Source organism: Corvus kubaryi, unplaced genomic scaffold (assembly GCF_017639235.1).
Source record: "Corvus kubaryi isolate FWS band 111438036 unplaced genomic scaffold, C.kubaryi_AGA036_p1.0 37334, whole genome shotgun sequence".
Taxonomy (NCBI): Eukaryota; Metazoa; Chordata; class Aves; order Passeriformes; family Corvidae; genus Corvus; species Corvus kubaryi.
In genome coordinates, this window is record NW_024581108.1 from 17,264,541 (window position 1) to 17,279,228 (window position 14,688).

General features: G+C 40.3%; 1 protein-coding gene across 4 annotated transcripts in view; it reads left to right on the forward strand.

Moving 5' to 3' along the window:
* Positions 1 to 23: 23 nt before the first annotated feature.
* The window catches only part of MAST2 (microtubule associated serine/threonine kinase 2), a 190,399-nt gene continuing 175,734 nt past the window's right edge, over positions 24 to 14,688 (forward strand). For 3 of the 4 annotated variants that reach the window (XM_042030587.1, XM_042030588.1, XM_042030589.1), the window contains exon 1: positions 25 to 255. In XM_042030587.1, the coding sequence (XP_041886521.1) occupies positions 88 to 255 (168 nt within the window). In that variant the 5' untranslated portion in view covers positions 25 to 87. Of the gene's footprint in view, positions 256 to 14,688 lie in introns of all 4 variants that reach the window. The other variant, XM_042030595.1, reaches the window with a different exon arrangement.

Sequence of the window (14,688 nt, forward strand, 5' to 3'; positions counted from 1 at the left end):
CCGTGACCGCCGCCCGCCCCGCCCGCCATGGGGCCCCGGCCGTGCCGCCGCTGAGGAGGAGGAGGAGGAGGAGGAGAAGCCGCCGCGATGAGGAAGGGCCGCTCTCGGGGGGACAAAGCGGCGCCGCCGCCGCCGGCGCGGAGGGAGCCCGGGCGGGCGGTGTCCGGCAGCGCGGCGGAGCGCAGAGCCGCCCTGGTGGGGGGCGGCGGCAGGAAGGAGCCGGAGGACGCCCGGGTCGCGGGGGCGCCGGAGCGGGTAAAGCCGGGGCGCGGGGCGGGGGTCGCCGTTGTTATGGAGACGCGCTCCGCGTGGCGGAGCCGGTCCGCGCCCGCCCCGGGCCGGGACCGCGGCGCTCCGGCGAGGGAGAGCGGCCGGGGGGCGCGGGGAGGGGGGCGCGGGGCGGGAGCGGCGGCGCTCGGTGCGGCGGCAGCCTCCGAGCATCCTCGCACGCTCCGTGCGCTCCCGCAGGTAGGTGCCCCCAGAAGAAGGAAGGGTGGGAGCGGTGGCGTGTCCGTGTCGGTGCTGACGGCGTGGCGTGAGTGAGTGGTGCGGGAGCCGCCGTGCCGGGAGTCTGCCCGCGTGCCGGGGAAGGCGAGGGAGGATGCGGTGAAATCGGGTGTGTGCTGTGTGCTGGCTGGTGTTACTAATCACAGAATGCATCTTTCTAGTAACCCTCCTTAGGTCGCTCCTAATCGTGATGATAACTATGATGCATTTTCCAGCATTTTTGGGTCTTAATTCCAGAGGTGGTTTATTTAGGAAACATACCGTACCTTTGCAGAGACTTGAAAATGCACAGGCTTGTTACATGTGAGAGTGTGTAAGTTCAGTATGTCCACTTTCATGTCTTTCATACCCACAAAAATAAGATCTACTGATTGGTGCTTAGGATTACAAGGATGAGAGACCAAAGAGATCCTAAACCAAAGTTCAGGATCATCAGCACTTTGGTTTGATAGTCTTAATTTTACAAGAGATAAAAATGGGAGATGACAGTTTGCAGTTGAAAAATGTAGGTGACAACTAATGCTATTTTTTTGTTTGTTGGAAGAAAAGGAGAAAATACCATAAGTATGAAGACTCCCGGGATGCAGTAATTCATTGCTCTGTTTTGCCATTTTTTGGAGCAAAGAGAAAAACTGGGTTTTTTTTTGAAAAGGTGTTTTAAGTTTACATCATTGTTGCAGATGCACAGGTTTATGCTATTTTTAAAATAATTTCTTGGGTGTTTTTTCCTAGAAAAGCTGTATTATATTGCCTTCAATTATAGGAGCTTTAGATTTTGGCTTGGACTAGTGGATACCTCTTGAATACAGCTTTATCAGACTGGGCCCTTGAAGAGGAGAGGTCTATTATTTTATTCTCTAGTGCTTTATTAAGCCAGGTGTTTAAGAGGGGCTACTGCTTTTGATGTTTATTCTTTCCTGAAACCATTAAGGTATGCTACAATCTTTATTCAGGAAAAAAAAATCTAAAATCAGAAGAGGTCACCCAGTATCTTCCCAGCTGTCCATTAAGTGGACAAATTTGTAGAGCAACCAAATGCAATAGCAAGGTGTTTGTTGTACTGTTTTGATGTACTGTTTATGACATTGACATGGAAATTGAAGGAAATTATTTCCATTCTTGGCAGTGTGAATGAAACTTACAAATCGTGCACACAGAACATGCCATGTATTGAATAATGTATTGAACACTTGGGAAGCTTCATCAAAACAACCCCAATGCTGCAAACCAGGGAAGGCTGCAAATTCAGAACTGTCAGTTTTTGAGATGCGCAAGGCTTTTTAATGGGAGATAGTGCCAATTTGTGTTTGACTTGGGTGCTCTGACTGGGACCTGATGTGACTTGTAAGAGCAGATCTTTGTGTGCTGACAGGTATTTGGTGGATGGAGGAGGAGTTTTTCAGCTAAAGTTAAGAAAGCTTCTACTCAACCATGTGTGAGATACTCCCCAAACTTTTAAGGAGAACCTCTCACCCCCTCTCCCCTTGTGTCTTTCATGTAAGGTTTTGTAAGTGTGGTAAACAACTGCAGAGAAATGAATTTGTTGGACAAATGTAACAAACAGCATTTCTGTCTTTAATATCAATAATCCAGTGTTTATTTAAATGTCGGTAGTTGGTAGTGTGTGTGTGTGTGGTAAAAAAGGCCTTCTGAGATTCAGAAGACAGAGATACTCCATTTTCACTGATCCAGCTTGTAGCTTGAGAAGTATTTCCTTTGGGGCCACTTCTGATTTATGTAGCCCTGTTGTTTCCAAGCCTGTAACATGCCCTCAGCAGTGCCAGTGCAACAGTGTGCACAGCTGCAGCGAACCGTTCTGGATTGAATTCAGATCTCTTTGTTTGCCATACATTTGCACGAGTCTGTGGTTGGGAGAGGCTAAGCTGCCCTAGTGTTGAAAGAAGTCCTTATCAAACTGTGACTGCAGCAGTTAATCACTGTACTGACCTGAAGGCCTTTGAAAATCTGGTCCTTTGCAGTGCTTATAGTTCCGACGTGCATACGATTAATGTTTGCACTTTCTCGTGAGTTACGCAAGAATGTGAGAATGACTGTACTTGGTCACATTAAAGATCCCTCTCGCCCAGTATCCTGCCTCTCCGAGCTGCCAAGAACAGATGCTTGGAGAAGAGTATAGCGTATATTGAGGAAATGCCTCTCCCAGCCTCCAGTAATTTGTGGCTCATAGGTTTCCGGAACTAGAGGTGATATTTGTTTTTAGAGCCCCCAGTGGGTTTTTTCTTCTATGAATTTGTCCAATCAGTGTTTGAAGTCATGTATGCTTGTAGCATCCACAACATCCTGTGGCTGAGTCGTAGGGCTTAAACACATTTTGTGTGGAAAAAACACTTATTTTTGTTTGCTTTTAAACTTTCTGCCTGCTTGGTTTCATGCCTTGCTTGTTACTTCTTGTATTGGAAGAGGCAGTGAAAAAGAGAACCCATGTTATTCTGTGTGACTTACGGGTTGATGACTTTTTCTTTTATTTACTATCCCTTGATTGTGACTTTTCCGGAGCCATTTCAGAAAGAAGTGACTACCCCTTTCATTGTCCTTGCTGTCTTCTTTGCACCTCTTGCAGGTGTGTTCCTGGTTGGAGACAGTGGTGCAGGAATCCAAGGAATGGCGTTGGGTTAAATAACCAGGAGCAGCTACAGTATTTCAGCATATGCCACCCAGTAAACTTACATGGCATATTCGGTTTCATTCTTTAATCTTCTGCCTGCTTTTTCTTGACAATCTTTAAGAATTGAGTAGGCACTTCTGTGGAACTTTGATAACTCTAGTCACTCTTTTAAGCAGTAATAACTAGTTCAGAATTTGTCATTGTGTACGTATTGTGTTTTTTTTTAATACTGTGCATCACTTTACATTTACCTGCTGTTTTACAGCCCACTTAAACAGTATCATTAAAGTCTTCTTCAGATGTCTGGCCATTGCGTTTGCAACCTTGAATAACTTTAAGCATTGTCAGCAAACTCTGTCACATAAGTGCCAAACTTCTTTGCTAGATTTTGCTTTAAAGTATGGGAGGTGTTAATTCCAGAAGAGATCCTTGCGAGACTCCACTGGTGATCCTTCTTTTTTTGGGAAAAAGGCCAATTCCTCCAACTTATTTCCTGTTCACCCATCATTAATTCATGACTAAATTGTCTTTCTTACCCTGTGACAGTTTAGTTTCATTGAGTGAGGGCGTCTTTGTCAAACACAGCCCACTTGGATTTCCATAAAGGATTAGCTTAATCATTGTATGTTTGCTGACTGCACTGAAGGAGAAAAATGGGAAGTTGAGGTGAAAGTGATTGTTGCTTATGAATGACTGTCACCCTCATCCAGAGGCATTTTTCAAGCACTATCTGTTTCCATATCATGCTGACATAAGTAGTTTTAAATGCTATGATATTTGTAATGAAAGATTTCACATGGATGATAAGCAGTATTTGTCAGAGCTGCTTTTATTAGCATTTTCTACTTCAGGTAGAAGACAAAGTCCTCATAGAAAGGATTCTTCATTTTCTAGAAGAGATGGCTGTAAAGGTTTATGATGGAATTGTACAAGACCGTGGTTGGTCTGCAGAGGGTAGGTAGCAAACAGCAACTCACTGTATCCTCTGGTATCAGGTGATGACTCAGGCTTTACAAGAGGTGAATCTTCATGCTAAAGGTAATACGTGTATTTTCTATTTTTTTTCCCTCAAGGGATGTAATAGATGCAAAGGAGGAAATTAGGAGTGAAGGTTATTTAATAGGTAGACTGGATCCACCTGAGGAAAACAACTGAAATCAGCTATGATCTAGGAGAACATTGGAGTGGGGCAAATGCATTATGCTTCCTTTCACTTGTCCGGGTGGAATGTCTTTGTTATTTTTTTTCCATGAGGAGTGGGTGTTAATGTGTCCCTAACAAATCTAAATGCTATCTTCCTCTGAAAGCAGAGGGACAATAAACAGATGTGAGAAAAACTGAAGTACTGTGGCAGGTCTAGTGGGATGGAGGTTGAGAGTCAGAGAGTAAAAATAGAGAATACTGAACATCACTGAATGACATTTTCTGCTCTAAAGGCATGCAGGGAACTAGTGAGTGCTACCCAGGGGTGCTTGCTTGGAGATGTGACAAGGTGAGGGAACAGAAGCAGACCCCATCAATTCTGACTAGCTTCCCTCTCTTGCTGTGGGTGCCCAGGGAAGGATTTATCAGTAGATTCCACGACTTTGTGGCTTTGTTAATTAATGAGAGATGGAGGGGGAAACAGTAGCAGAATCTCAACAAGGAGTCTAAGGGGCTGGTTGAGGGGACTGCAAGTTGTAGAGGCAGGATTTTGGGGTAGATGGACCATTTGTTGTGTATAAAGTTAAATTCAGCTGCTGCTCATGAAGAGCTGGACTGAAATGTTTGTAAACCTGAAGGCTCCCCTGCTGTGTCTGTTTGTTGTATAGGAAATGTTCAGCTGATGCCAGCAGGAAAACTGCAAACATAATGCAGAGATAGGCCAAGAACCTCCTTAGTCCAACTTAGTTTTGTGTTGGAGAGCCCCTTCTATAGGGCAATCAGTGCAGTGGGCTACCTCCAGCTGTAAATTTTTACCTACCTGAAGATCCTGTGTGTTCCTCAGCCAGTACATTTAGTAATTTCTGCTTGAAAAAAACTATTTCATGATCTTTGAATAAGCTGACTTACAATCAATTCATTTAACAATGACTGTCTCTTGAACTGTAGTGCTACAAGCTTTCTGAGAGTAACAAAAATACTCCTTTTTCTCCACCTGTCTTTGAAACCTTGTAGATCTTTTATGTCCCAAGCCAAAATGGAATACTGAGGTTATCCAGTGTGATTGCCCCACATGGGCAGTCTTTGGAGCTTTCCTGGAAGATAAATTAAAACATCTCTCTGAGAAATTGATCTTATCTTAGCATTAGATCATGGTGTGTTTGTCACCTCTTCTTAAAACTCAGCCAATGTTTAATTATTCCTGCTGTTAGAAAACCAAATGACATCTTATTTCAACGGTTGTTTTGTCTAATGGCCAACTTTCAGCTGTGGATATGCCTGTGCTAGCACAGGCAGTAAAAATTCTCTACTATCTGATCTCTTTTCCATGTAGAAGTACTTGAAATGTAAAATTGAGCTTTGGTTGGAACAGAAGACACTGAGTTCTTTTGCTTCTAGAACTCTGTGCTTTTCCCTCTTGATTGTTCTTGGAGTGTGTGCCAAACCCAGGTAATATTCTGGCAGCAGCCTGGAATAGTGTGATCACAGACAAGCTTCCTCCTTCACTATGTTTGATACTTGTCTTTTTACAATTTTGGGGATTGCATTGCCACAGTTGGGTGTGTCATATGAGAGAGGGTTTTGTAACGTTATGCATATGTGGATATTTCTCCTCCATCTATGAGTAAAATCATGCAAATTGGTCCAAGACTACTTATAAACGGTAGGCTAGAAAGCTTATTACTCCTTTCATGTTGTCATTATATTTTGCTTCTTTTTTTTTCTTGGAAGGAATAGCAAAGGATCTTTTCCACTGACTTCTCACCCTGTTCTTTTTTGGAAAGCACTCAGTGACCAGCAGGGAAAAACTGGCCAAACCCCAGAGTGCTACTCAGATTTATTTTGTCTCCACAGCTGCAGAGAAGCTGTTACCATGCTTTCCTTGCTGCGTGGCAAGCCTGGAAACTGAAGAGATCTTTCTTTTTTCCTAATTAGAACTTCTGTGCTTCAAATATAATAAGTTTTTTCTTTTCTTTTCCCTCTAGGTGACATCAGTGCTAGTAAAGGCAGTATCCTTGTTGTGATGAGCCCTCTATGTAGACTGCAGAACAGTTTGATGTCCTTTGGTTATTTCTACCATGAGTCTTCCCTTTTGATTGACAAGTGAAGAATAAAGCTTTTGGAGTTCGATTGGCACTTTGCTTCTCGGTTTTCTCTACAGATCTGTTGCAGCTCCCCCAGCCATGGGCCCTGTGAGTAACAGCTCACAACACTCAAAGCTGTTTTTTATAACTTCATGTCAAAACCTACAAGCTGGGATGCAACTTAAGAAGATGGAAGTTTATTTAAACCAAATCAAATGGACTTATTGCTAGCAATGCAGATTGCATTTGCAGTCAAGTGTAGTTTTTACTATTCACATTACATATTCCATAAAAGCAAATATAGGTTAATCATAAACAAGTATGTTCCGTAAACATCATTGCCCCTTCTTATCAAAGGAGAGATGGAGTGCTGCTAACTTCTAGAAGATCAGGAATCATCTGTTTACTTAAATGCTTATTGCCACCTGTTCTGCAACATTGTTGTTTAGGGTTGATTTTAGGATAGTTCTGACTTGTGCCTCTTTTTTCAAGGGAGCTAAAGAAAGTTCCTAAGGAGGACATTGGTAAAGACTCCTAAATTACAACCTGTGGTTGTAACTTGCCATTAAAAACTCAGTTACTATTTGTGGACCTCAGACTTCCTTTTCTCATCTTCCTTTGTTGCTGTTTAGCTGTCTTTTTTATGACAGGAAGAAAGCAAAAAATAAGTGCTCTTTTCTAATAAAAATATGCACAATTCTAGTCTATGGAGCTTCTAATATGGTTAACCAGAGTGCATGGTTGGCTGGCAGGCATTCTTACTTATCCTCAGACTTTATTTTCTGAAGTTTATTCCCTTCTCTATGGAGAAATAAAGGTAATGAAGAAACCACGGTGTAGCTGTGGAGGAATCAGCTGTTCTCTTGTAGCATGCATGGTTCTCTTTGTTTTCTTCTCTGTCCTTTTTCTGAGGAGGCAGGAAAAGAAACCAGAAAGAACAAACCTGTCAGTGCCCCATAGGTGTGTCTCACTGCCTACCATAAACTGATTCTTGATCAGAAGTAGCCAGAAGCTACTTCTGCCTGACTTGTTCATCAGCCATGGTTTTGCCTTTCTGTGTCCTCATCGAACAGAGATGGCAGCTCCTGGTGACCGGTTCCTCTGAGTTCACTTGTGTGTTCATGCTAATATTTGAAAGTATGGGGCGCTGAAAAAGTGACTGAGGGAAAGAGTCATCTAAAAGCAGGCAAAGTGGAATAGAATCAGGGGATCAATTCTGTAATGTGCTTATTAGATGATAATAATAGAATTGAGCCAAAAGATAAGTCCAGATGCAGACAAAAGGGATGTGGAGTCAAGTGACAGATTCTGCAATGGGCTTGTTAGGTAAGAGCAGAATGGCACCAGAGGGTTGATGGCACTTTTCTAGCCTGAGAAAAGAGAATTGTCACTTCTCTCTGAGTTGAGTATTAATGGGCAAATCTCTTTTGTGTAAATCAATAACTAGGTAGGCATTGCATCAGCAGCTTAGATGATTCAGCTCGCCCATGTGGGACTTCGATTTCCTGTCACAAGTGAAGAGTAAGAGCAAATATTGTATTAGCCACATTAATTTCATATCTTGCATATTAGAATAGCTAAGCAGGCAGTGGAGAGATTCAGTACAATGCATTTCTTGTCCAAAAGTGGAATAGAAGTGAAGGACCCAAGAGAATTCTTCTATCAGAAGTGCCTGGGTTTGGTGTGGCACTGCTTGTCTTTAGAATAATTATTAGCCTTAAGGGGAAAGCTGCTGCTACTTACTGTTTGTTACAGAGCACTTGAGGATATCAGTGGGGTGCTGTCCAAGGCTGGGATTAGGCAGCTGCAAAACACTCAAAGATTTTGGATATATTCCTGACTGGATGCTTTGGGAAACCAAGCAATATATCCAAATGTCTTGTGTTGGAGGAATGGGTACTTTATACCTAGTAGTTGACTTCTTGAGCAAGCTCATCTGCCTTCTTGCAGCACAGAGTGTGAATGTTGTCCTGCTTGTCAAGGTAGTTCTTGAGAGTCTCTAGAAACGGCAATTCTTTATTTTTCTCTGATACATATTTTTTATTGCCCATGCTGCCTGCCATAAGCCAACATAGCTTTAGTGCTTATAAGAAATGCAGTGTATTATTGTAGATGTGAAATAAAAGTTTTTTTAAAGTCTTATTTAATTCCTATTCATGGAAGCTGAGTAGCTGAAGCTAATGAAGCAGTGAAGACCACCAGGCTGGTGAACTATTTGAGACTAAACCAAAATCCTTTATCACCCAGTAAGACTTGGTTCCTCAAGAACCACAATAGATAAATGAACAGGTCATACAGAGTCTCAGTGATTTCATTTCCACATCAAATAATGATGTGCTGTGGTTAGTGTATTTTTGTAGTGATGTAGTACTGTTTGAAGCCTGGTGAAAATGCTGCTCTTTGAAGTAAGAAACCGAGTCCATGTACACTCAAAAAAACTACCTTTGAAACCAGATTTAGAACTTTTTAATTTGCTCTTCCTCTAAGCTGTGTTTTCTGTGAGGTTTTTATTTAACTTACATCTTAGGTCTCACGAACCCTAAATCTAGTAATCTGTCAGAAGTTATTTTCAAATGTTCTGTTATAAATGCACATTACAGTGCAGTGAGGGAAGAGGGTTCAAGATTGACAGCCTAGCAATAATTTGGAAGTCTAGCTGTCTAGCTTATAATTTTTTTGCTATTTGCAATTGCTCTAGTGTTAATGGAGTCCATTATGTACATGGAAAATAGGATGATGCTGTGTTTCTTTCCAGGAAAAAAATACTGTCTTTGCTCTTGGAGTTGCATCGTAAATATTTTCACTTTTTGTTATACATATAGTAAACACTTCTACCAATAAAACACATTCTAAACCCTTTTAGTTGGTCTGGATTTTTATGAATGTAAAAGCAAGACAGCAATTCAAAACATTCCATGTATGTGTTTAAATTTCCAGATGCAGATGGCTTCAACTGTTGAGGTTGGACTGTGGGGAGTGTAAGAATTTTTGAAATGTAATTTCTGACTCAGTTTCAGTCCACAAATGTCCTCATGAGCTGTCTATATAGGAAGATTTTCTCTAATGTTTTTTGTTATATGGTGTGACAAGTAATCTGCCATAAACATTCTCAGCTATTTGTAGCCAAAATAAGTTAATTAGTTAATTGATTGATACTTGGATAATTTTTGTCTTGACATTTACTGAGTCATGCTGTGTTCTGAAACTCTTGTAGGTATTTGACATACCAGCTAATTCAGCTAATGGTAAAAATACTTAACAAGAGTTATAATAAAAAACTGATTTTCAGTACACTTCTGGAATGCACATTCTAGTATCTGCTCATTGTCCAAACACCCAGCAATCCATTCAGACAGATTTCCAGTGAAGTTTTTGCTTCTATGGGGCTCATTCATCTAGTCCTAACTTCCTGCAGTGACTCTGAGCTGTCTTGTGGAAATTAGCCCAATATACACTGTGTGTGTTTATCACTTGGATGTGTTAGCTGCCAGCACAACAGAATTAAAAACCAGTAATAGATTGTGTAGGTCCTGCCACCCCTGTTGAATTTCCCCTATGGGATTTGATGGAAGAGTTCTCAGAGCAGATTGTCTTCCAGGGTGGAAGAGACAGTACAGAAAGGTTACAGCGGTAAACAAATGCTGGCCTGCAGCATACTGAAGGCAGTTTTGCTAAAGACTAAATTATGTGTGCAGTTAGACCTAAACTTGAGACACTTTGTAGTGTTTTGTTAATCCAAACAAACAAAAACTAAGTGGAAAAGATACATCCACCAAGGAGTGAGGGGAATTCATTCCATGAGGTGAAAACTTGAGGAAACATTACAGCTGCATTTCAGGAAGCTTGAAGACTTCTATGAAATGCAATATTTGTCAGACTGATTAATTGATGCTCAAGCCTGTTTTCCTTTTATCCTTTAAAAATACAGCTGTCATGCTTTGAGCTCAATAATAATGATTTTAAAAACCTAGTTTTCTATTAGTTTTCTAATATGCCTTTTTGGTACTATGTATAATGGGCCCTTGGTGCTGCTACCTCTGCAGGTTGTTTTCATCCCACTCAGGGTCTTACATGTGCAGAAGGACTGCACAAACACCTGAGTTAGACTCTGCAAATGGTTTTAGCATGGTTCCATGTTTCTAGGAAGGCTGTCTCCCTGTGCATGTGGAGTTCTTTTAGTGGGGCCTGTTGGGATAGGACAAGGGGTAACGGTTTAAAACTGAAGGAGAGTTGATTTAGGTTAGATCTAAGAAAGAAATTTTTTACAAAGAGTGTGGTGACACACTGGAATAGGTTGCTAAGAGGTGGTAGATGCCCCCTCCCTGGAAGGGTTCAAGGTCAGGTTGGAGGGGATTTCAAACAGCTTGATCTAGTGAAAGGTGTCCTTGCCCATGGGAAGGGGGTTGGAACTGGATGATCTTTGAAAGTCTCTTCTAATCCAAACCAATATATGATTCTATGATTTCCAGATATCCCAGGTGCTAAACTAGAGATTTGCTCTCTTTGCATTCAAGGGCATACAGCTCAGAATGATCAAATTGCTTTTCCATGCACTCTTTCTTAAAAAACAGTTTGTTCTTACAAAGGAAGTACACAAATGGCAAAACTACCTTTGTCTTCTACGCAGCTTTCAGAGAATACAACTTCACTAATGCAAGCAAAGTGTTAAACTCTAGGAAAGACAAAACTGGACAAGAGTGTGTAATGTCAACGTGGGGTGCTACTTGGAAAAAATGCACCCATAGACAGTGAAATAATTTCATGTCTAGCAACGTTTCTTTGATGTTTTTTCTGTTAATCTGGTAGTTGCATGTCCTCTGTTCACTGAGGAGTAGCAGCAGCTCTTCTTATGACTGTATCTTACTCCAGTTTTACTGTAAAGGAGCTTTTATAATGCCCCAGAGCAAGGAAATGTCATCTCAAAAATGGAATGCCTAGTAATTAAAACAGGTTTATTAGTTGCTAAAATCACACCATTCGATACTTAGTGTATTTACAAGCATTTTATTATCATAAAAATAACATTTTAATATGGAACTTGAGAAAAGACACTTAGAAGGAAATGAGGTAGTCAGAACTGATGTCAAGTGTTCTGAACAGCCCCAGAAGATCAAAGACTGAATGAATAAATTATAATCACTGTTTTAGAGAAAAGCTTATAAATGAGTTGTATGGTTACTGCAGTGACGGAAGGCATTTAGATGTTTAAGCATCCAAGCATAGATGGATGCAGTGGCATATTAGTAGCAACTATGTTTTTATTAATTGACTTAATTTGGACCTGTGCAGTATGAAGGTGACAAAAATACGACCCTGAAAGTTAAATTATTCATTCATTTAGTTATTTGTATATTCTTTGACATTTACATTAATCCCTGTTTTTAGGACAGAAGAGATTCTGTTTACAGGGTTGTTTTGCCAGTTTAGCAGGCACTTTAGCAGAAGTGTCTGCTGACTCCAGTCTTTGTTAGAGCTCAAGGCACGGTGGTGTTCATAAACCTAACACTTGGGCATTGTTCCTGTTCTCAGGCAGAAGGGAAGAAATACGTCCTGTCCTTGAAAAAATTTCGGCTTTTGTTCCTTTGTGATGGAACTGTATTACACTGCTTGGTGAGGAGAAGCTTTTGTGCAGATTATAGAGTCTCCATTTCTTTGTGCAGACATTGATAAGAATTGTGAATTAGTTTATCTTTGACTGCTATTTAATGGGACTTCTATTAAGAGAAGCTAAGGACTAAGCATTTATTGTGTGTCCAAGGGTTGACTTAATTTCATTCAAGTCTGAAGCCATTGGTAATTGTATTTGCAGTTTTATAATAAAATAGTAATTTTTTCCCCTCTTCTATACATGCAGATCTGGTGTTGAATCTCAGGGAAAATTTGTTCTCAGGAGAACTTCACACAAGTGCTTCTTATTTTTGGCTCTGAATCGATCTGCTTATCTCATTTGCGGTAGGAAGTGAGAAGGTTGCAGATGGTTCATGGAAACAAAAATATTGATGCCAAAGGGTTGGAACTTTCACAAATTTTTTTTTTTTTTCATACTGCAATTAGAGATCCTCCTCAGTGATAATAATACCAGATTAAATTGCATCTTGGTCTCTCTTTGTCATGTATATGAACAGATACTGTTCTAACTCTTCAGCAGTCCACTGGTTTTTGTTACATTTTATTTTGCCAGAAACCTCTGTCTAACTACAGATGGTTTCACTACTACTACTATTCAGGTCATATCTGTGATGCATAAAAGAATCCTGGGCAAAAATATTAGTGTTGCTAAAGCAGATTCCTGTTGTGTTTTCTGGTTTCATACTTTTCTTTCTGCAATATTTGCTATTCAAGTGAGCTTTAACAGTTATTCTCAAGTCTTAAAATTGTATTACACATCTGTAAGTAGCCACTGAATGTCTGATTAGAAAAGTCCCTTGAGCTCACCTGAGTGATTCTCCACCAAAGTTCAGTTTATGAGTTACTTTCAATTTTCTTTGTAGGCAGCTTCATTTGAAACAAACCTTGGAATAGCAGTTGGGCTATTCCTCTGGCCTCCTTAGTCTTGGGACAGTTTTTTAAGGGCAATGTCTCATATGGACCAACAGATACTTTATTTGAGATTGTACTTCAAACATTTTTCTTTGGAAACTGCTTTTTGCAAAACAAGATTAGAACTCTGCATTATTAGTAGATAAGTAATTTTTATACAGTACACACATTTTAATACACTGTTTTTGTTTGCTTGTCAAACTTTGTATTTTCAGCTAGTATTTTGATTTAAAATTTATTTTATTTGTACCTTAGACATAGAAAAGTCTATATTGTTTTGGGTCAAGAGTCAAATATTAATACAGATAACATCTCAGTTTTTCCAATGCAGCCTGGAGGTTCCTGTCTGAAATGTATAAAATCAGATGAAACTTTCTTCCTGGTTCTATTGCTATGAAGCAATTGTTTGTTTCTGTAAGTTGAATGAAGTTAAAACTTATCGCTAGGTTTTGTTCATCTCTGTCCCTAAAAACCCAGGGAATTTACATTCCAAATGAAAATTAATTAGATTGTAACGTTTTAATGGGCATTCAACAGAATCTACTCAGGTATTAGGTGTTTTATGTTGGTTCATTCTTTCCCTGTGAACGAGACAGTGAGACAATGTAATGTGCACAAAAACCAATATAGTTGGAGATCTGAAAGTTCCTAAGTGAGCATCAGTGTTGCAGGGAATCAAGGTGCCCTGTGGAATGCTCTGGTAAGTCTCCTTTTTGTAGCCAATATGAAATCATAGGTTTCTTTGCCTGCACAGATTAAAATGCAGCTGCTTCTGCTGCTTGCCTGGTTCCAGGAGCAGTTCCCCTTTTAGTCTGTCTCACAGCGTAGTTGTATTGAGGTGTTCAGTTCAGTGTTTTCTTTGTAATAAATATCTGAATAAATCTGTAAGGAGCTGACAAGCAAGGAAAGTTTTGTTTGCTAATGCTGTGTGTTATGGTCTTTAGCAAATCTAAATATTCACCTCTATTTAACCATGTAAAACCTAATAGACAAGAATAAAGAAGATGAATGAGTATTTGATAACACACAGGATGCTCAAGAGAACTTGCAGTAATCCTCGTCAGTGATGTTGGGACACATCACATGCTTGGCACATCATTTGAGTCTGTTGAAAGAAAATCTTCAGAGAGAAGGTGTTTTGATGTCTTATAAAATAAAATTTTATTACAAATCCCTTTTTGGGGGTCCTTTTTCTTTTAATCCTGACAGCGTATGAGTAAGGATGATGAATTATAGAGTTGTTTTGTTTTATCTGGCCAGGAGTTAATTTCCCTGCTCAATGCAACCTTCTAAGGTTTGCAATACTCATGCTAGAAGAGCAGTGATAAAGGAATGATGTGGCCTTAATGCTCAGTGTCTTTGTTCAGACTGGTTTTGTTGTCAGTGTAGCTACTGAGCCTGGTGTGGGGTTTGGAGTCTTGATAGATTGATAGTGGTTTCTTTGAGCCTCTGTGAAGTCTGATACACACTTTGGAGGCTCTGTTTCTTCTTCTTCCCTTGATGAAATTCATTTGGCTTTAGGCATTTACAAGCTGAGTTCAAGAATTACTCTTCCCTTTTCGCTGTTGGGGAGATCTTGAAGTAGGATTGAATACTTTGTTTAAGCCATTTGTGTTTTCATGTAAGGACCAAACATTCAAGCTGATACAATTTAATCATCAATTACCTTCTCTTCTAGACTGTGGTTCCATTAGGAATAAAATGTTTCTGCATCTCAGTGGTCCTCCGAATGGGGCTAATAATGTACACAGTTGTAAATATTTACCTTTTCTTTATAACAAGCTTTTT